The sequence below is a fragment of the Acinonyx jubatus genome, chromosome C2 (assembly GCF_027475565.1).
Source record: "Acinonyx jubatus isolate Ajub_Pintada_27869175 chromosome C2, VMU_Ajub_asm_v1.0, whole genome shotgun sequence".
Classification (NCBI taxonomy): Eukaryota; Metazoa; Chordata; class Mammalia; order Carnivora; family Felidae; genus Acinonyx; species Acinonyx jubatus.
The window spans coordinates 74669215-74693172 of record NC_069384.1 but is presented as its reverse complement, the minus strand read 5'-3'; the positions used below and the strand labels follow the sequence as shown (position 1 = coordinate 74693172).

At 42.2% G+C, this 23958-nt stretch overlaps 1 protein-coding gene across 2 annotated transcripts in view; it reads right to left on the bottom strand.

Moving 5' to 3' along the window:
- The window catches only part of FGF12 (fibroblast growth factor 12), a 556824-nt gene that overhangs the window by 367416 nt on the left and 165450 nt on the right, over positions 1-23958 (bottom strand). Inside the window, exon 1 of one of the 2 annotated variants that reach the window (XM_027061186.2) lies at positions 3944-4617. The exons of the other annotated variant lie outside the window; for it this stretch is intronic. Coding sequence (XP_026916987.1) covers positions 3944-4034 — 91 coding nt within the window. The 5' untranslated portion in view covers positions 4035-4617. Of the gene's footprint in view, positions 1-3943; positions 4618-23958 lie in introns of those variants that run through there. 2 annotated transcript variants of the gene reach the window in all.

Here is a 23958-nt window from a genome sequence, read left to right as displayed (position 1 = left end):
ATCCCACACCAAAGCTACTTGATGTGATTGTACAGCTCAATGTCTGGACATCTGGTAATCCTCTGTGCCACCAGTCTGAGGCAGCCCCTAATTGACAGGATATCACGGGAGAGTTATGACTGTGTACAGAAGGAGGAGAGGCCAATGGCTGCTTTTCTGGAACAGCTGAGGGTGATAAGACAAGCACAGTGTTGTCCCTCTCTTGTGGTATGAGTGTGCACACCCACAGGTATACACACTTATTTTCCTACTATTGTGGGCACCCACTACCAAAAGTGCTGCCATCCTCTGTCAGGTTGATACCTAAGACAGCCTTCTTGGGAGTCTGGTTGTTAGGACAGGAATCCTTCTTTCATTGGTTTTTCCTACCAAAGTGATGAGAAACCCTTCCTTGATAGAATGCTTCTGCTTTCCTCCCAACTAGATCTTGAGAGGAAAGGGAGCAGTCATTCAAGCTATTGTTTTAATGTCTACTCTTCAGTGAGCTTATGTTTCTTTGTAAAGATCCCAAATCTAGGGAAAAATGAATCTACTTCCCTCTCCCTTCAAACTAAAATCTTAGCATTTTCCAGGTTAATAGAAGTGTCATATACTCTAAGCAGAATTGTTTAGAATTTTATTTTATTGTTTTTTTTACATTTATTTATTTATTGATAGATAGAGAGAGACAGAGCACAAGTGGGGGAGGGGCAGAGAGAGAAGGAGACACAGAATCCAAAGCAGCCTCCAGGCTCTGAGCTGTCAGCACAGAGCCCAATGCGGGGCTCGAATTCACAAACAGCAAGATTATGACCTGAGCCAAAGTCGGATGCTTAACTGACTGAGCCACCCAGGCACCCCTGGAATTTAAACTTCTTAATGTTCTTTCAATACATAGGCTCCCCATGCTTAAAAATATATATCACTGATTTTGAGAAATGGAAAAAAAAGATCATAAGATACCAGGAAAAAGCCATAAACAACCCACTTAACCTTGTCTAAGATTGTTTTCTATTTGATATCTCATACTATCTACATCCTACTGAAGTAAAAGGATTTATAAACTAATATAATGGATATATTAGGCAAGATTAATATTTGGTACTATAGAGGAAAGACAGGAGCAATAAAACATTTTAATTATACTAAGAAGATCGAAAGTTACTAATGATCATTTTGTATTTGTTTAACTCCATTTATTTAATGAAACCTAAATAAATTATTGAAATGTTTGCAATTCCAAAAATGCAGCAATCCATTAGAGGAAGGGATTGAACTTTTAACTTCTTAAAACAAATTATGCCACTCCTCCCCTGTGGCCCTTACTTCCCTCAGCTGTAAAATAATGGGGAAGATGTTACTGGTGTAAAACTTTGTACTCCATTCTGACACAGTTCAAAATATTATTATATTTCTTTTTAGGTAAGTTGAAAAAAATTAATATTGGGCATTCCAGTTCTATTCTTATAAACTTGTTCCATGAAAATGTATCTGATGTCTTTACCTCAATGTATTCACACACTGGGAATATAAACATTTCACATGGAATTGCTGTGATGCCATGCTAATGGTACAAGTCACATGAGTGAAATCATGTTAAAATGGAGCACAATAATAATAATATCTAAAATATACTGAGCACATTATATATGGTAGACTCAAAGTTCTTAGAATAATGTCTGGCATATAGTAAGAGTTCAACAAATCTTTAGCTATTCTCAGCTTGCTTAATCTTTACCACAACCTATGAGGTACGTACTATTACCATAGTAATTAACATTTATGCATAAATTGAGGAATGGCAAGGTCAAGCATGTTATCCAAGATCATAAGCCAAGAAAGGCCACAATCAAACAACAGCAATGTAGTTCCCAGAAACAATCTCTCAGTAACTCTGTATATTATCTGTATATTATTATATTATTATATTATTATCTATATATTATCTCTGTATATTATCTCTCTCTGTGGAAAAGTTATGAAGGAAGCTTCATCTTCACTACTTGTGACCATTTTACAAAAAATATGTTGGAGTGATCATCCCCTAAACTAACCAACCACCCCACTAAGTAAAAAAGCATATAAAGAAATAAAGTGCAACAGTTTTCAAGGGTTGCATGTTAAATCTTTTAAAACAAGATATAGGAACCAGGCTAGAGCTATTATTTCCACTTTTTCCAGATAAAAATACTTAGTTAAAGGATTCTTAGTAATTTTATTAAGACTGCTTTATAACTAAGTCTTCTGACTCTAAGTGTCATGATTTTACAACAACCTATGCTGCCCCATCACATATGTTATCACTTCTATTTGGATCTGTTACTATTTGAGAAACTGACTCTGAATATAAATTAATATGTTACCTATTTTTACACAAGGTAGCACCTTGTCATTATTACACACCATATATACTTAAACTTTTTCACATCCAGAAAACATATCCAAGTTGCAATCTATGTGTTATTTAATGTGAACAAGGAAAACTGAAATAAACATACATCTTTACCGGCTTCCTGAGATATGTATTTTCAAAATATGAAATTTCATCATCAAGCATACTAATTTAAAATATAGCAGTTGGATATCATTGAGCACTTATAAATATGGTGGCAAAAAAGACTGTAAATAATCTTATGAATTCAACAAAAGTAAAAATATAAGATCTCATTGTGATTGTATTTCAAAAGTGTATATTCTCATATTTAACATATAAATTACCTAATTAGTTCTTTTAAAATAGTTTTACTTTTCATTTAGAGTGGTGAGTAGCCAGAAAGTCAAAATTTTAGGGAAAAAAATGAATGAAATCTATATATATTCTAACCTTTCCAAATATAATCTTTATAGTTCCAGAACAGGGTGAAAATAGGGAGGTAACCAAATGAATCAGATCCCCCAGAATAGCATACGAAGTTTTAAACATGAAGCCTATTATAATATTGTTAAATTGTTGAACATTAAAGTTACTGGGCAATTTATGGGCAAGACAAATTATTTCACAAAGAGACACTTGCCTAGACATAATAAGGGCACCTGTCCTCTCCTCACACCCCACCCCCATTTTGTAAAGAAAACCAAAAGACACAAAAACTAGATTAGCAGTCGAAAGGTTAGTAGACATAATCACATTAAAGGATACTTACACCTTAAAAAGAGACAGAGAGATGCACAAATCAAAGTGTGGTGAAAGAGCACCGCGTTTGTAGGGCTTCATCAGAAGAAAATTTCACTTACTTGATTTTAGCTTAGTTCGTTCTTTCTTTCTCTCTTTCTTTCCTTCTTTCCTTCCTCTTTTTTTTTTTTTTTTCATTTAAATTCTAAATTTTGCAGGTCATTTAAAGGGTCTGATTTTCTTTCTTTCCCTCCCTGGGCCTTTCCTGAGAGACCCGGTTGGTTAAACCCAGGGCTAATTGAGACTCTCCTGTTTCAGTACCGAGGACAGAAATTGTTTGGTCTCCAGGGCAAAGCTACTCTCTGACTAAGGCCAGATGTCTACTTCTCCGACAAGGCAAGAAAAATAAAAGATACCTGCCTCGCCAGCCACCTGTTTAAAAGTCCCCTCTCCTGTCGAACGCATCAGGAACTTCTTAAGAGGAGACACTGAGCAACTCCAAGTCGCACACCGCCCTTACAAGTCACAAGGAGAGAGCCGCGAGGAAGTGCGAAAGCAGGTCAGTTTATAAGCACCCCTCCAAAAGAGACCCGCGGTTCCAGTCCAGGCGCTCAGCGAGAGCTAGAGCGTTCTACAAAGCGCAGATGACTTCGGGGATTAGGAAAAAACACCCCCAAAGACAAAACCGGCGGCCGGGGCCTTTCTCTCGCCCCACTAGGGAACCGCCTTCCTTCTCCCACTGACAGCGCGGAATAAAGGAGGGGAGCCGAGCGCAGAGGGAGCCAAGGGGGAGGAAGGGGTGGGGGGGGGCATCTGCAGCGTTTTAAGGCCGAGGAAAGAACATTTTCTCACCACTTAGGCTGTTGCTGGACCTCAGGCTCCTTCCACAGAGACACTGCAGCATATGCACTCCTTTCTTCAAAGAAAGCTCAAGAATCTTCATGGAGAGGCGCGCGTGTGGGGTTCGTCAACTCCCCGCCCACCTCCGCTAATTGTCCAACCAAAAGGCCGCCTGTCTTCGGCAGCCGGGTCCGGAGTCCATGGTGCGCGCGTCCCAGGTGGACGGGGAGCTGGGCTCTGGTCAGGAGCGCGGCGGGCGCCGCGGCCGGGCTGGGAGGGAGGAGGCAGTGCCGCTCCGCTGGGGGCAGCCCGGGGTGGGGGGGGGGGTGGGGGGCGGGGGACGGGCGGCTCGGCCACACCCCAGTAAGCTCGAGCGTGATACTTTGGGACTTCCCGAAGGAAGCTGCTGGGCTGCGGGAGGGAGGGTGAGTGAACGGGCCACGCGGGGGGACGTCACGGTGGCTCCGTGGCCCTTCCAGGGGCCGGCGCCCGGAGGCACGAGGAAGGGGTCCCGCGTCGGCCCTGGCCCTCTGGGTCTGGCGGTGAGCCTGGGGCGCCCGCCCGCCTCAGTACCCCAGCAGTGCCGGGCTGCGGGGCGCCGAGAGGGTCTCCGCGGGGCCCGGCCGAGCTAGCCCGGAAGGTAGCGCTCCCGCGGGCTGCGCTCCTGCCGACGGTGACTCCAGCGTGGGAATCCGGCGGAAGGGAAGCGCCCGCAGGAAGGGCTGGACCCTGGAGGCTGCGGGAGCGTCAGAAGCGACTCCAGGGAACTGGCGGGGGGAGGGGGGGGCGCGGCGCTGGGGAGGTGGGGATGTGGAATAAAGAAAGCTCTTGGGTGCGAGCCATGAGAGCGCAAGTGTGCCTAGGCGCAGCGCGGATGTGGGAGTCTGGACACCTGGATTTTCTGATCCGGGCTCTGTGACCTTGGGTAAGTCACATACCACCCTGGGCGCAGAGTGGGGAAGAGGGTGTGGAATAGAGAACTGGCAACTTCATGATGTCTCCTTGGCCTCCAGTCTTCTGAAAAAGCTCTAGCACAGGTGAGTGGGGAGGCAAGTGCTGCGAGGGCGAGGGAAGTGACTGGGTGAGGAAGAGGAAGGCCAGAAGGAAGGCAAGGCCACAGGTGCAGACTGGGAGGCAGATGAGGCGGGAAATTTGAAAACAACAGCACTTCGCTTTGGTGCGATATTCTGGTAGGTTGACTCGGCGAACTGACGCCAAAGATGACCAGTGAGCTTCCCTGTGGGTCTACAGGTCTCGATTTTTTTTCATCAGCCACCTCTTTGGCTTTGTTTATTCTCAGAGGCCGTCAGTGCCCCTTTGGAAGTCTTGTGAGTGAAGCATACAAAGAATGTTGGCTATGGGACCAGACTCCACCCTATCTGGAACCTCAGGGCAAGAAGAGACCTGAGAGGACACAGCAATACAGTGAGCAGTTCATGTGCTGGAGACAGGCAGCCTATGTTCAAATTCCTACTCTAGCTGTGTGACCTTGAACAAATTACTCAACCTCTCTGTGCCTCAGTTTCCTTATCAATAAGAGAGTTGATAAATAGCATTTACCTTATATACCTTATAGATAATAATAGCATCTATCTTGTTGAAGATTTAAAAAAAACTTGATATAAAGTGTCATAATAGTGTTAGCAATTATTACTTAGCCCCTCACCTGTAGGTTTTTTGGTGGCTTTCACTTTCCAAGGATCACCAGTGTCTATACCAATATTAGCATTTCTGCTTGAAAGGTTCAGATAATAGACAACAACCAACTCCCCAGATAGTTCATTGCACAAAACCTGTTAGAAGATTTACCCTGACATCGAACCAAAAACATACTACATTTTCTTTCCATCCATTGTTCCAAAGCCACTGGCTGGTTACCTCTTCCCTGCAAAGGAGTAAGAATGGTTTTCATCACCCCTTTCTTCTTTCTTTTCTCTAGGCTAAACCTGATTTACAGTTCCTGTGATGTTCCCTAAAGGTTGAAGCTTAAGGTTGAAGTTCCCTGGAGAAATACTCATTCAAAAGCCTCTTCCTTTTTCCTCTCAAAGATGATGGATGAAAGCCAGGACATCTGGAGGGCCTTTTGAGCTAATAGCCACTGCTGGCTCCACATTCTCTAAACTCATTTCATAATAGAGCTCTAGCAAGGTCATTTGGGGAGGTTCCAAAACTTAAGAGGATACATCCAGGCCTTCCTTCTAGTCACCTCTTAGCCGCATTGTTCAGTGGGATCACCAAAGCTCTGTGGGCTCCGAGGTCCTTGAAGATCTTGCTAAAGCCACAGCATTGTTATCACCGGGGAAGTTCTAAAGCCCCAGGCAACCTGGGCCATGGCCTTTGTCTTTCCAGTCTCTTCGGGAATTAGTGAGTAACTTGGCCCATCTGGGGATTCTGCCCATAGAAATTCCCCATGGAGGGAGAGGCAATTAACAAAAGGAAAACATCTAAAAATATCCCTTCATGCCGCACATGCAGAGGCAGAGAGTTTTCCCGTAGAGCTCTCCTGCTCTGGAACCCAATGCTGAGAGCTGTTTCTTTACTTTGAGGGAAATGCTATTCCTTGAAATGTAGTAACGGTTTAGCATAAGCCTCAAGGAACTTGAGCAGAGTGAGCAGGTCCATGTGTGATTTTAGAAGGCACCTGACCTCTGGAGCACCAATTTCCTTATTTATGAGACTCTCTCCCTTCCAGGCAAGGCTGTTGCAAGGATTCAGTGAGGGGAAATGTGACAGTGCTTTAGATATTCTATCATCTTTGCAAGAAGAGGCTCTATCACCACTGGGTGATCACCACCAAGGGTTCTAGGTGCTCCTTAATGGTCACACTAAGTGGCTCTTCTATTTGATGATATGAAGAGTTTACTTGTGAATCTTCCCTCTTCTCAAGAGAATTGCAAACTCTTAGAAGGCAAGGCAGGAAAGCGAACTCCATTACAGTTCGTATTCAAATGGCCTGCTGCTGTCTAGTTTAAATGACAGTGGTTCTTGTGGTCAAGTGTATTCATCGCAAAGAAAAGGGATCATCACAGTATTTGAAAAAACAAACTTGGGATCACATTTATAGATTTTTGTTGTTGTTGTTATGGAACTCTCAGATGAGTTCAGATTAAACCAAAGAGAGCACATAACATTTTAATGCAAAATATTTTCCTAGTATATATTATGGACTTTTGATCAAAGTAAGTACAAAAGGGAATGGATCACTGGAGCTTTATTACTTAGACTTAGGGGGTTTTTTTGTTTGTTTATTTGTTTTTTAAATAAAGATTCCTCCCCTTATCTGGTCTTTGATTTACATGTTTGTTAAAGTAACTCCTAAGGTGACATCAGGTTCAGGTTAGGCACATATTTTAGTCTTCCTAAAAGTACCTTGGGCAGTACTTAAGGAGAACTCATTTCTGCATGTACCATAACATCCAAAAACAGGACAAAACAAAAACAAAGAGGAGTAGCCATGAGCACAATGGATGGTAGGAAAGTGGCACATTTTAGTTTCAGAAAAACTTCCACATTCTCTATGTATTATTATTATGTAAGCCAAAATCAAATTTTTTACTTGCAATCATTTTTTATTTTAAATTCAAGATATATTACTACATAATGACCAAATTTTAAATTATGTTATCTGCTTCTAATTAAGATTTTTAAAGTTAGGCATTCTCTCTATTTTCTTACTGACTTTGGGCCAGCTCTGGCAAGTGACTCACTAGTGTGGTTTCAAAATGAAATAATTTATCACTTTCTGAGAAGGACTGGAAAATCTGGTATATAATGATAGGTGAACTTGTTTAAATTCTTAGTATCTAAATTTTTCCTTTCTATAGTTATTTACTCATAGTTTGTAGGAATTCATATTTGTGGGAGTTCTGAGATTTTTAAGTGGTCATTTATCTGAGATATTTTTTGTTCATATTAAATAGGAGTCTATTGACTCTTGGCATCAGCTGTGCAATTAATCAGTATATTTATCTGCTTGGAAGACTACACTGAGTTAGTAATAACATATTCAGAATTTTGCCAGGCCCCAAAAGTTTTAATGAGTATATTAATGGCAAAACGTCTATTGAACGGAAAGCAACTTTATTTTCACAGAGAAGCCAAACCAACACAGAAACTTAAAGATAAAGACCAGTATGTATGATAGCTAACATAGTACTTTTGGTCTTTGTTACATGTACAGTCCATTGACTACCAGGCCTGTATCTCACGTCTTAGAAATACCTTCAAGTCCAATTTTGATAGGCAATTACCACACATTAAATGTTTGCATTCCCCCCAAATTCATATTTTGAAATCCTAACCCCAAAAAATTGGGAAGTGGAGGTTTTGGGAGGCTTTACCTTCATGAATAAGTTAGTGCCCTTATAAAAATGCTGTGGGGAGCTCTCTCTCCCCTTTGACCATGTGAGGACACAGTGACAAGACAGCCACATATGCACTAGGATGTGGGTCCTCACCCGACACCAGATATACTGGTGGCCCTGATCTTGGAATTCCCAGCCTCCAGAACTGTGAGAAATAAATGTTCATCATTTAAGCCACCCAGTATATGGTATTTTCTTGGTAGAATCAATCTTATTACATAACGTGGCAAAAACAGTCACTAGCAGCTAGCTTACTTTATTACTGACATGCATGGCCCAAATATGTTTAACTATAGTAAAATCTTGGATTGCGAGGAACTTGTTCTGCAAGTGTTCTGCAAGATGAGCAAACATTTATAATAAATTCTAACTTGATAAATGAGCAATGTCTTGTTATGCAAATAATACACGAGGCCAAACATCATGTGATCACAACTGAGCCAATCATTCTTGAAATTAGCTTCGATATATGAGTGCTTTGGACTATAAGCATGTTTCGGGAACAAATTATGCTCACAAACCAAGGTTTTACTGTATTTTTAAAAGATGACATACGTTGGGGTTTTTATTTTTGTTATTTTCTTCCTCTTGTTCTTTTTTGTTTGCTGTTGTTCTTCTCCAAAATTTAATTTTGAAATAAATTTAGACTTCTAGAAAAGTTGTAAGATTATAGAGTTCATATATACTCTTCACCTAACTTCTTCTAATGTTAATAACTCACATAACCAGTGTACAATTATCACAGCTGAAAATTCACACCGGTACCATGCTATTACATAAACTGCAAACTTTTCTGAAATTTTACTAGTTTCCCCCCACCCCATCCTCCAAGATCCAACTAAGATCCACCTTGCATTTAGTTGTGTCTTCTTAGTCTCCTTCCATTTATGACAGTCTCTCAGGACTTTTTGCCTTTCAGGACTTTGACACTTATATTAATATTAGTCAAATATTTTTGTGGAATTTCTTTCAATTTGGCTTTGTCTGATACTTCTTAATGATTAGTATAAGGTTATTCATTTTGGCATGAAGGTCACATTAGCTATGTTCTTTCCTTCTCAATTCATCATTATCAGGGGCTACATGATATCAACTAGTGATACAATATGAATCACTTGGTTAAGGTAGTGTCTGCTAAGTTTCTACGCTATAAAGCTACTTTTTAAATTTTTTATAGTTGATAAATCTCTTGAGAAGAAACTTTGAGGCTATGTTTGTACCCTGTTTCTCCTCAAACTTTCATCCATTGATTTGATGGATCTTGCTTATAGCAATTATCATTGCACTGTGTAATTGCATAGCATTACACAGTGACTTTGTATTTTCCTCATTCCTTCTATACAAATGGGAGTTCTTCTGTGAGATCTATACCTCCTCCTCTTCTTATTTGTTTATTCAATTATTTATTTATATCAGTATGGCCTCATGGATATTAATTCTATGGGTCATAATTCAATACTATCATTATTTTGTGGCTCAAATTGTCCCAGCTTTAGCTATTGGGAGGTCCTTCTGGTTGGCTCCTACATCTTTTTATTGAGGAATTCCTTAATTTTCTGGCACCACAAGATGTTCCAGGTTTATTTTTTATTTTTCCTGCCCCAGCTCAGGAATCAACTAATTCTCTAATAAGCCCTAGTTCTTTTTATTGGAAAATAGTGTTTAGAAACCAAAATCCAGGTGCTAAGTGTGCTCATTGTTACTGGGATGTTCATTGCTCCTAGGCTCTCTTGGTGGAGAGAGCCAGGAAATATATGTATGTACAAACTCATACATCATATTTGTTGAAATATCTATTTCTCTCTATAAATGGGTAGAAATATCTATATGTGGATATATTTATATGTAGATGCATCTATATGTAGATATATAATAGGTAAATATCTACAGATAGGTGTAGAGATAGAGACAGGATAGAAATAGAGATAAAGATAGCAATCACTAAACTTATAATTCCAACCAAACACAAGTTTTGTTTTACTCTTTGCCTCTTCCTTATTTACAACTTCTTTATCTGACAGTGAAAGACCTTTTATTATTTATAACATATTCACTTATTTATTCAAATCTGGAATACACTTAAAGTAGTTACAGAATTCCTAACCAATATTCCTGTGAGAAATGGATTCATCACTGAAGTACTGTATTTATGCACAGTTGTTTTTGTCTTTAGCCTTACAATATCCAGTCAAAATATTATTTCCCAAAATGACATAGGTTAGTTCTTTTCTTCGCCATCCTTTTCAGTATGGGTTAGTCAATCATTTGTAATCCAGTTAGGTTCATTTGTCATCATTTGTGTTCTATGCTGGCTGATCTTAATTATTTAATCAAAATTAACTAATTATTTCTTTCTCATTTGAGTATGTAAAACATTGGTATGGTTCTAAGAGTCAAAAATTTACAAAAAACGCATGATCCCATAAATGTCACTGTCTCATCCCTCCTGTCCTGTTCTCACTTCCCCTTCTTTCCACTCCTTTCCTATCCATTCCCTATAGGTAACTGGCTCCTTTAATTTCCGGTTTATCTTTTCTACACTTCCTTTGCACAACTGAGTAGATTCTTCCCTGTATAGTGAACTTCAAGTTAGTTCCGATATTTTGCTATTATCAACAATACTGCAATAAACACTTGCATATTTTCATATTGTCAGCAGGTAGATTCTTGCAACAATGTGATTCTTTTTTTCTTTGGTTTTTATTTACATTCCATTTAGTTAATATACAGTGTAATATTATTAGTTTCAGGTGTATAATTTAGTGATTCCATACTTACATTCATCACCCAGTGCTCATCACAAGTGCACTCCATAATCCCCATCATTCATTTAACCCATCCTCCCACCCACTTCCCTACTGGTAACCATCCGTTTATCCTCTATAGTTAAGTCTTTTTCTCAGTTTTCCTCTTTTTTTCCCCCATGACCATTTCTTTGAAACAGTATGATTCTTAGAAACGGGAATGCTGAGTCAAAAAATCAGTGTATACTAGTTTTGTTAGGTATTGACAAGTTTCCTTCAAAAGTCTTGCATGAATTTGGATTCTTACCAGCAATATATGAGAATGCCTATTTTCCCACAGCCTCACCAACAGAATGTATTGTCCTCCTTTTTTATTTTTGTCAGTTTTTTTGAAATGTTGTCTTCATCTGCATATCTCTAATTATAAGGACATTTGAACATTATTTTCATTTAAAAGCTTATATTTTTGCAAGAAATTGCTGCTCCTGTTATTTGCTAATTTTTCTATTGGAAAAAAACTCCACTTTTAAAAGACCGATATTTACCACCAGGGAGGGAACCGAAATAAAACTATATTAAATTAATTTTTTTTTAAATGTTGAGGTAGGGGTTCAAAACAAGGTCATTGTCACTGGGAAAACAGTGTAAAGTTTCCAAATAACATTTAACCCATTCACTCATCCACCCACCCTCCCCACAAGTATTTAGAAACTAAAATTAACTCCTTTCCCTAAAAAGCTAGTCAAGGAAGAGAGATATGTAAACTATAAGTGTACTGGTAATACTGCAGAGTTCAGTAAAGTTACAAAGAATGGGTAAATTCATCTGTCTTTTGAGGGTAAGAAGCAAGCACTCAGTAAAAGCTTCATATACTTTAAGAAACTTGAGCTGAAGGGAAGGAGATAACTCTCATTGAAATATACAACGTCCAGTGCTTAATAAATGCTACTACTTTACTTTCCAGCCATGCTTAATAGGTACTGCCTCCACTAAAGAACAAACTCTGCTTAGAAAAGAACAGCACCCAGAATTCAGACTCTATATACCTCCACCTCTGACCTATGTTCCATCACATCACTATTAGTTACAGGGCATTTAACGTAGGTACATCTTATCTTAACAGACTCAACAGGCAATGAATGATGTTACTTTTGTAGGATTTTTCTGATAAAACCTGCTGATATCTGGTTGATGATTAGCACTTCCAGGCATTTTTCTCCAACCTTCCCACCCCCAGACCCCAATCTTCAAAGAAAGAATACTTCAAGATTTGCTGCTACAATCAGGCATTTTCCATTCTCTTCTAACAGCCCTTTAAACAAGTTGTTTTGAATAAATGCAAAGTTTGTCATCTATAAGAAAAACTTAAAGGTAAGCTCTCTGAGTCACAGAGAAGGAAAATATTTCTACTTTATCATAGCCCAGCATGAGTTATTTATTGTGAGGATTTTGAAATCAGTCAATCCAAGATAGTTAATACTGGAAAATTTCAAGGAAGTACTGTTTGCTTATTAATCAAAATTCATTACTGAAATGGGGCACAATTCCAAATAGGTGTTCTCACTTCCATCACCTGAACACATCTCTAACTTTAAAAATCCCACACATTCTTTCAGACCTACCACAAATACCACAATGCTCTCTCGAGGAAATTTTTTTCTGAACACTATAGTTCCTCTAATATAAAACTTACTTTATTCTGCCTGCACACATATATCTTCTCCAAGAGATTGTAAGCCCCTTTATCTACAAATTTAGGTACTATAACTTTCATTTTTTAATGCCTTGAGTACCTAGAACATGTAATAAATAATTTATTTACTAAATATTGATGGAATGAAATTAAATTAACATTTAAAAATAAATATTAATGCCTATTAAATATTGATGAAGTGACATAAAATGGGGACTGTTTTTGTGGATTTTTCATTTGGGAAAACTGTATATTAACTTAAAATTTTAAAATGTGGTAAAGCCCCTCCCTAAGGAATGTGGTGAAAACCTCAAGACAAGGTGCACGTGCACGATATTCCTCACAACTCTGTAACATAGACCACCCATTCAGACTGTATGTTACCACATATGGGAGATAAGGAAGCAAGAATTATACAAAAAGCAACCCCTGCTCCACTCAGGGCTCAGGCTTTTGGTTCCTAGCCCACTGAACTGGTGCTGGCATGAATAAAGTTGCTTCATGGAAAGAAAAGCCTCAGTGTCCTGACTCTCTGTGTGTGACTCACTGCTACATTTCATGGGGGCTCATCTGGGATGCAGAGACAATGTTTCACCTCCCTTGTCACTGGGGCACAAACCTTGGAGCACCTGGAGAGGTGACCTCGTCTAGCACCAGCAGACTGTTTGATCCATAGGAGCCTAGCCCCTCCCAGCAGGCTGGGGCAGGGGCCCTGGATGCACAAAGGAACCTAGTGAGGCCCAGGAACCAGCTCACAGAGCCACCCATCAGACTGGTAAGAACCCAGGTTCGTTTTGGTAGACCTGCCCCTAAGTGGCAGAAGGGAATCCTGATCACCTCCCAGATTTGCCTGATAGTTCCATAAGGAACGAAACCACAACTCCATGGTGACTGGCACTGGGCAGCAGGCTGGAGTCACTATGTGACTGTGTGTGAATGAGACAGACAGTGGAAAGTTTCTGACCTGACCAGTGGGCCGAATCGAGTGTTGAATCCCAATCCGTGGTTCCCTGGCAACCTCATATGGCTTAGGGTGGTGTCAGACTTCCTCAGGAGTCTGATCTGGGTCAGGGCTTGATACTGAACCTACCAATACTAAGAGGTGCCTGAAATATCTCCAAGAGGAGATTGGCAAGAAATAGATGAAACGAGTGTGCGTCCTCTCCAAATTTGTCCCTCCCTTCCCCCTTTTTCCTCTCTTGTGAATGATAGTTGTCTGTTAGGTGGAGGAAATGGGAGGAAAGCAGAGTAAACTGATTCTCCTAAAGTGTATGTTAAGAAATTTCAAAAAGGGATATTCAGAAGATTACGGTGTAAAATTAACCCCCAGAAAGCTCCAGACATTCTGTGAAATTTATTGGCCATCATACAGGGTGGGCTAGCACTCTGAGGGCTCACTTGATAAGGAAATAGCTGAGTGTTCAGGGTCATTGTGGAGGATCCAGGCCACCCTGACAAATTCCCTTACATTGACTATTGGCAAGACCTGGTTCTATCCTGGCTGCCTTGGCTAAAAGTCTGCATTGAAAAGAACTGTAGAGTTAGAATGGCTCATGTCATGGCTTCCTCCAAATGCTGGCCAAAAACTGAAAACCCCATTCTGTCAGGAGAGCCTGGGGAGCCTCCAAGCCATATGCCCCACTGTACCCCTCACTGCCACCTGCACCTCCAGCCACCCTGGTTGCTGAAATCCCACCAGAGCCTGTCTTTAGTTCCAAGGCCTTGCCACCTCTAGCAACACCGGCTTCTCAGGATGTGACGGCTTGCCCGGACCACCATCCCTAACCTCATACACCCATCCCAGAAAGCAATTAGAAGGTCAGACCAGCGGAGATAGTCCCTCCCTGCAGCAACACCGGAGACCCCTACAGATTTCACTGAAGGAAACTAGGGGACCTATCTATTATGATCAGGACGACCAGATCTGAGGAAGCCAGCCCTTTAACACTATATAACTTCTAAATTGGAAGCACCATATTCCCTCTTATATGGAGAAGCCCCAAGCTATGATTGAACTAATGCAGTCCATAATTGAAACCCATAAACCTGCCTTGACGGACTGCCACCAACTCCTCCCGACCCTCTTCGACATGGAGGAGCGTCACCAAATTACCCAGGCAGTTCTAAAATGGTTAGAGTAGAATATCCCGGCTGGGATGCTAGAAAACCCAAGCTTATGCTCAGGCTCACTTCCGTGGGTAGGACCCCAAATGGGACTCAAATGACTCAAATGTAGATGGAGGGCTTGCAAGGACTGAACAGTATCAAGAAGCCCTTCTAAATGGCAAGAAGAAAAGGAAGAAAAGGCCATAAATATGAGTAAAACATCAGAAGTGCTCGAGGGACCCAAAGAGAGCCCAAGCCAGTTCTATGAGAGACTATGTGAGGCATTTCATCTCTACACCCCTTTTGATCCAGAGGCACGCATTAACCAGTGGATATTCAAGGCAGATTCCATAAATCAGGCCCAAGGAGGGGGGACATCCAGTGCAAGCTGCAAAAGCTAGAGGGTTTTGCCAGCATGAAGGCCAGTCAGTTGCTAGAAGTAGCAACTAAAGTGTTTGTCAACCATGACCAGGCAGCATGGAGGGAAGAATGCCAGAAGATGTGGAAAAAGTCAGATTTGTTAGCTGCTGCCTTGGTGGAATAGTCAGAACGCTCCTGGAAAGATGCCCTGCAGGGACTGGGCCGGGGCCTAAAAGGGGAATGGTGGGGAAGATCATCTTGCCTAGGACCAAAGTTAGGATGGAATCAGTGTGTTCATTGTCATCAGGAGGGCCACTGGAGAAATGAGTGCCCCCTGTGGCTGGGTAATTCTCAGTGGGGTCCCAAACAGAAAGAAAGAGGCCATGTGGTCCAGGGCTGGTAGCAACCAGCATCATGACCTCATGGGGCCTCCAAAGATGATTTTGTGGGACAAACAACCACCAAGGACTATGAGGAGGACTAGGACAGACTGAGCTCTATTTTCTTAGGACCCCAAGAACCTATGATCCAAATGAATGTGGGGGGCTAACTCATCAACTTCATGGTAGATACTTGGGTGGAACATTCAGTGGTGTCCCAACCTGTGGACCCCCTCTCACAGAGACAAGTTACCATTGTGGGAGTCATGGGTAATCGGACACGCTGTCTTTTCCTGCTGCCTTGGTGATGAAATTTATGTGGCTGTAAAGTCATCTATGAATTCCTGTACCTCTCTGACTGCCCCATGGCTTTAATGGGCTGGGACCCATTAGGAAAGAAGCAAGCCCAGAAAAATTTCAACTCCCACAGACAAGCTGCTCTGACCCCATGAAAGCCGGAAGCAAAGATTATGACTCTCACAATTCTCCAAGGGGAAGAATGTTGTTTCTACATTCTCATGGAGGACCCACAACAGGGACCTGAGCTGCCCTTCAGAGTACCAGGGATGTGGGCTGAGGACAACCCACCAGGACTGGCCCAGAACATACCTCCCGTAATTGCAGAACTAAAGCTAGGGGGCACGGCCCATCAGCCAAAAACAATATTTCATCCCTTTTAAGGCACAGATGGGGATACAGAAGCACCTGGAGAGACTTCTAAAATAGGGGATCCTCCAACCCTGTTGGTCACCTTGGAACACATCTCTCCTACCAATCCAGAAGCCAGGCACCAATAACCATCGGCTGGTCAAAGACCTGTGCACAATAGACCAGACTGCCATCACCCTGCACCTGATTGTCCCAAACCCATACATTCTCTTGGGTCTTATCCCCACCAAAAGTGCCTTCTTCACATTCCTACACCTCAAAGATGCTTTCTTCTGCATCTGCCTGGCCCTCCAGAGTCAACCGATCTTCACCTTCCAGTGTGAGAATCCTGAAAAAGGTGACAAGGACCAGTTGACTTGGACCAGATTGCCTCAGAGGTTCAAAAGCTCCCCAACTATTTTCAGCACTGCATTAGTCTCAGAGCTAAGAGCCCTCCCAGTGGATCAACATGGTTGTGTCTTGCTTCAGTACATAGATGATTTACTGCTGGCTGGAAGGTCCCAGGAGGATTGCATGGAAGGAACTCGGCAGCTCCCTACCCTCCAATGGGAGACTGGCTATAAGGTCTCAAGGAAAAAGGCCCAAATCTGTCAAAAGAAAGTCAAGTACCTTGGCTTTCACCTCCTCCAGAAGTAGCACAAACTCGGCCCAGAGACAAAAACAGGCTATTTATTCGATCCCAGTCCTATGGGCCTGACATCAGGTTTGGGAGTTTCTCGGGGCCACAGGTTTCTGTAGAATCTGGATACCTAACTTCTCAGTCTTGGCAAAACCCCTCTATGAGGCCACAAAGTGTAGACAGCAGGAACCTCTGTTATAGGAGCAAGTACAGCAAAGGGCCTTTGCAGATATCAAATGGGCCCTCACCAACACACTTGGTCTGGGGCTCCCAGACACGTACAAGTCCTTCTTGTATGTTCATGAACATACTAGCATTGTGGTAAGAGTCCTACCCCAAATGTTGGGGTCATGGCATCACGCAGTGGCATATCTCTTCAAGCACCTTGACTCTGTTGCTCAAGGCTGGCCACCCTGCCTACGGGCACTTGCAGCTATGGCCCTCTCAGTGTCTGAGGCTGACAAGTTAACTATGGGACAAGAATTGACAGTCCAAGTGCCAAATTCAGAATTGACATTAATGGAGTATAAGGCACAATACTAGCTAACCAACACCCAGATGATCAGATATCAGGAAGTGCTATGTGAGAACCCGCACATTCACCTAGAAGGAGTTTGGACCCTAAACCCTGCAACCCTACTGCCTGCTGGGCCAGGTCAAACAGATCATGACTGCATTGAAGTCATAGGTGAGGTGTTCTCCAGCTGACCAGACTTAAGGGAACAGCCCCTCAAGAACCCCGGCACTGAGTATTTCACGAAACGGCAGCAGTTTTGTGAAAGAGGGAGAATGCCTTGCAGGGTACTCCGTGGTGACCCTGAATTCTATCATTGAGGCCAAACCCCTGCCAAAGGGGACTTTGACACAGAAGGCAGAGCTCATTGAGCTAACTCAAGCCCTCCAAGTGGTGGCAGGGATACATGTTAATATATACACAGACTCTAAGTATGCCTTCACCACTCTCCACATACATGGGACTTTATATAAAGACAAGGATATAATAAACTCAGGAGGAAAAGACATAACATATGGAAATCTTCGAACTCTTACATGCTGTGTAGGCCCCTAAAAGAGTGTCAGTCATGCATTGTTGGGGACATCAAAGGGGAGATACCACAGCTTCATGGTATGACCATGCAGACCAAGACCTTGGCAGACCAAGAAGCAAAGCTTGCAGCCTCCAAAGGAACAGCAGAATCAGCGGCTTTAACTTCTGCACTGTTCCCTAGTCCATTGGCAGAATGGGATCCTAATTACTCACAACATGAGAGTACCTGGTTTAAGACTGAAAATGAAGCTACCTCCCTGGTGGATGATGGAAATTTGAAGATGGCCGAGTAGCAATTCCTGAGGCCCTGGCTCCAGCTTTTGTCAAGCAGTTCCATCAGGAAACCCATATTGGCCAGACAGCTCTTGAAACTACACTGAGGCAACATTTCTACATCCCTTTACTGTCCAGAATAGCCTGAGTTGTATGTGGGCAAAGTGAAACGTGTGCCTGGAAAAACCCACATCAGAGACCCAAGGCCACCCCTGGGGTGCAGAATGTCGGGGGAGTCCCACTTGAAAATATGATGGTGGAATTCACTAAGCTTCCCTGGGTACGAGGCTGTAAATATCTGTTGGTCTTTGCGTGCACTTTCTCCGGCTGGGTGGAAACCTTCCCTACTCACACAGAAAAAGGCACACGAAGTGGCCTGACTTCTAAAAGAAATCATTCCTCAATTTGGGATCCTTATCACTAGGGGATCAGGTAACAGGCAAGCATTGGTGGCTGAGGTGGTGCGGCTGGTGACAAAGGGGTTAAAGATCACCTGGAAGTTACACACGGCATACCAACCCCAGAGCTCTGGGAAGGTGGAACAAATGAACCAAACCCTGAGGCTGCAGTTAAGTAAACTATGTCAGGAAACCCACCTACACTGGGACCAGGTGTTGCCAATCACCTTGTTAAGAATCAGGTATAGCCCCACTAAGCAGATGGGGTTCTTCCCTTATGAAATCCTTTATGGGTACCCTTCCCCCCCATTATTGGGGGCATAAGGGGGGATCTAAATGATATAGGCAACCTAACCCTAAGGCCACAGATGTGGGCCCTTGGCTCTACCGTAACCACCTTACACCACTAGGTTAGGGAGCGATCACCTGTGAGTGTGACCACAGACCCTCACCCATTTAAACCAGGAGATGCTGTATGAGTGAAGGAAAGGAATGTCCAACCCTTAAAACCCCTCTGGAGGGGCCTGTTCACTGTCATTTTGTCCACCCCTATTGCAGTAAATGTAGCCGAGGCGGGTCCCTGGATTCACATAGCAGAGTGAAGTTGGCATCTTGAAACTGGGAGTGCATTCCTGATCCATGCAAGCTGACCTTACGGAAGAAGCAATCTACAACTCCAGAGACTCTGGGAGACTGCAGCCCTGCTTTAGTCACTCCGGAAGCTGACTAATCTACACAGAAGCTTGAGGAATCGACAGTCCGGTGGAACAAATAGACTGTCCTTATTTTCTATATCTGTTTCCTTACTGTGATGCACTGTCACCCCTTGTTCTCACTGTCATTGTGATTCTTGCTCTACTTTCCCCATAGGATTGGCAGAGGCCGCCCTGGCTAGCTGGAAGTGTGGTGAGAGGTTTCTGTTAGCACTCACCTTCCCTTTGTGGATGGGATGCTTCATTGGTATTGACTGCTTCTAATCTGGACCCCTTCTGTAGATCTAGATTCCTCATCATGTGACCCATGTATTCACATAACCAGATCAGGGCAGGGAGTCACTTGGACCTTACTATACCATACCCACTTCTCATGCCAAGGAAAAGTCCTGGGGACCTGCGGACACAAGACCACCTATTCTATCTGCCAACGAGAGAATCAATACACTTGCTTTGACTCACAATACTCCCGGGTGAAGACTGGTTAGAAGTCCGATCCTGTCAAGAGAGGGGGGCCTTGGTCGGCTGGACACAAATTACTAACCCCAAATGACTGGTGTCAATACTGTTTGATGTATGTGTGATTATAGGTATTGGCCCAGATGCATCTCTCATACAAAAAAAGCGGGCACTTGTCATAGAGAGTCCAAGGACTTTTGATATACCATGAAGAGGCTTAGATTGGGAGCAGGAATATTGACTCAATGACAAATACATGTGTGAGGAAAATGGTTTATGTGCCTATACACCTGAGTTGTTATGCCTCAGCTGGAGCTGTGTTTCATGGGTTACTTGGAAAAAAGAAGGCACAACAGCACTCCTCCAGAAGGGGGCTGCTACATCAAGGGCCTGTAACCTTGTTAATTTTACCATCATTAACCCTGGAGATTCCAAGTGGCAAGGGGGCACCTGAATTGGCATCTGGATTCATGGGCGAGGCAGGGACCCAGGGACTGTGCTGTATTTCAAGGGAGTCACTACCACCCATCCAACCATTTCCCATCAAGTCTTCCACTCCTTCTACGAAGAAATAAGAAGTAGCCCCCCTCCCATTTCAGCCGCAGCAAGGAACTTGTTTCTAGCCCTAGCAGAGACTATAGCCCAGACTCTTAAGATCTCTTCTTGCTATGTATGCGGGGGAACCAACATGGGGGACCAATGACCATGGGACGCTAGAGAATTAGATCCCCCACAAACCTTATAATGGAACAGAATACCCTAGTCCTACTACCAGGGTTTGGCTCTTCAAAACCTCAATTATTGGGAAAATCTGCCTTGCCTGATGGGGAAGAAAGTTCACCATCTCTGTTGGAAGCTTAATGTCCCTAGGCCAAAGATTTTTATAACTCAACTGTCTGGGAAACCCAATGGTGATGGTCCCCAGATCACCTTGAGCCAGATACCCATCCCTTGTCTAACTTCTTTCATCTCCGAGAGGCCTGGGACAATGTTGATTCAGCCATCTAATGGCAGGCCTCAGGTGGTCTATACTGTATATGTGGAAGGACAGCCTATATAGTCCTTCCCTCAGGCTGGTCAAAGCCATATGTGCTGGGAACTATTCATCCATATTTCTTCCTGCTCCCCTTGCCAGGGGGGAACATTTAGAATTCCACATGTATGGGGAAAGGGAGACTCAACGGAAATGACGTGCCCTATACATTGGCAATTGGAAAGATGATGAATGGCCTCCCAAGCATATAATCCAATATTATGGCCCTGCCACCTGGGCAGAGGATGGGTCTTGGGGCTACCGCACTCCCATTTACATGCTAAACCGCATAATCAGACTGTAAGCAGTTGTAGAAATTATAACCAGTGAAACTGCCAGAGGTCTTAACTTACTAGCCAAGCAGCAACCAAAATGTACAATGCTATGTATCAAAATCGCTTGGCCTTAGATTACTTGCCTGCTTCTGAGGGAGGAGTTTGTGGAAAGTTTAATGTGAGCAACTGCTGCCTACAGAGAGATGATGATGGAAAAATCATAGAGGAGATCACAGATCGAATGAGAAATGTTGCTCACATCCCCGAAAGGTTTGGAAAGGTTTGGAAAGGTTTGGACCCTGAGGAGTTATTTGGAGGATGGTTTTAAAATCTTGGGGGATTCAAAATTTCATAGGTATTATCCTCTTGATTTTGGAAGCCTGCTAAATCCTACCTTGCCTAGCTCCCATGGTTATACTGTCTGTCTCCAGCCTCACTGAGGTAATGGTTGAAAGGAAATCAGCCACACATGTGATGATGTTAAGGAACTATAAACCTCTAAACCAAGATAATACTCTTTGACCCAAAATAGGGGGTCAGAGCATCAAAGGGGGGGAATGTGGTAGAGCCCCTCCCTAAGGAATGTGGTAAAAACCTTAAGACAAGGGAAGGCAACCTGGCTATCTGTGCGTGCACAACATTCCTCACTACTCTAACATAGACCGTCCATTCAGACTGTATGTCACCACAAATGGGAGACAAAGGAACACAAAATCATACAAAAGGCAACCCCCCACTGTGCTCAGGGCTTAGCCTTTTTGGGTCTTAGCCCACTGAGCCCATGCTGGCACAAATAAAGCTACTTCATGAAAAGAAAAGCCTAATTTCCCAACTCTCTGTGCATGAGTGGCTGCTACACAGCATCAATCATTTGTTATGTTAATTTATTTTATAAATCCTTTCCTACATCTATAAAAATAACCAGAAACCATTTTTGTTTGAGGGAAGAATCTAATAAAATTTGGTTTTTAGAAGAAAGATTTTGAAGATTTTTTGCTTCATCAAAACTGGATAAGAGGTGACTGCTAATGAGTATGGAGTTATGTGGTGGGCTGATGAAAAATGTTCTGGATTGGTGATGGATGGTTGCATAACCTTGTGGATATACAAAAACTATCAACTGTACACTTTAAAAGGTGAATTTTATGACATCTGAATTATATCTCAATTCAATTTTTAAAAATTCTATAAGAAAAATTATTGGGTCTTAGCAAGATGCTGTACAAACATAAAATTGATTTAAGTAGTGATTTCTTTTCCTTTTGCTCTTTGTGCTTTAGATGCCTTTCCTATTTGGATGGAAATCCACCCCAGGTCCTAAATATTAAAATTGTCCAACTCTTAGGTGACATCATACGAAACATCTGGGACTTCAGAGCTCTACATTTCTGACTTCAAATCCCAGTGTTACCAGTTACTAGCTATGTGTGTTCACAGACAAATTTCTTAACTTCTTTGAGTGTCATTGTTTTCATTTGCAAAATTATGCTATTGACCTGTCTTGAAGAATTGCTGTGGCAACAAAATATGGGGGGGTGGGAGGGGAAAGGGAAAGGAAAATGCTTAATGCAGAGTTTAGCACTTACAGACTCCCCACAATTAATAGTTTGTAATTTTTTTGGATTGAAGTATAGTTGACATACAATATTATCTTAGTTTCAGGTGTACAACATAGTGATTGCACAATTATATACATTAGGAAATTCTCACCATAAGTGTAGTCACCCTCTGACACCACAGAACATTATTACAATATTATAGACTGTATTCTCTATGCTATACTTTTCATCCCCGTGACTTATTTGTTGTATAACTGGAAATTTGTACCTCTTAATCCCCTTCAACCATTCTTGTCTCTTTTTTCCCAAGATCTGTGGTCTGCTTAACAAGGACTAGGATGTTTTTAAAAGAGAGCCTTCTTTAAAAAAAAAATCAGGACATGGTATAAGTCACACAATGGCCATTCCTGTACTTAAAATGTAGAATCTGTAAATACAAATGGAAATAGCATTCTTAAAGGCGGGTCCTAAAACTTTAAGGTTATTAAGAATGTTTGGGATTCTTACATTTGGAAAAGAAAGGATACGAAGATAAAATTTGGAAAATCCATCCTTCCTCCATTTTCTAACACATGCCGGATGCCGTCACTGACACCTCGAGCTGAGAAATATAAGTAGCTTTTGCTTAGGAGGAGGTGTTAACATGATGCCCACTTGTTTGGAGAGTGTTTTTTGTTTGTTTGGACTTTGTTTCTAATCCAAGTAAATTACCTATGACACTCAGCATTAGGACTGCATTCTGGATTACCAAGTACCAAAACCATGTCTTAGCCATTTTATTGCATAAGTTCCACATCAAAAAGACCAACATAGGAGGTAAAAAGGAAACAGCCTGCACTAGGATCTCAATTAAAATTACTTGAATTTAAAAATAAATCTAACTAATTGCTTTTAAAAATAAAGACACATGGGGGGAAAGACTGAAATCATATACACAAAAATACAACAGTGCCTATTTCTTGGTGATTGTTTTGGTGGTGATCGGTGGTCGAGGGGAGGCAGTGGTATGCAGTTGCTCAGAGCATGAATGCCAATGCCCAAGCTGGACCTCCTGGGCTTCACCTTTGCTCTCCCACCTGTTGGCATGACCACTTTATGCACATCACTTGACTCTCCCACCATCAGCTTCTATTTATATGAAATGGGAACAATAATGACCACAGGGTAAGGCTTAACCGAAATAGTGTATATAGGGCACGAGGTACAGTGCCTGTGGAACACGAAAACATGCAATCGATGTCATCATCAGTTTCTGTTCCTGAATTTTTGTATTTTTGAATTTTCTATAATTAACATTGAATACATTAAAAAATTTTTTTGTTTATTTACTTTTG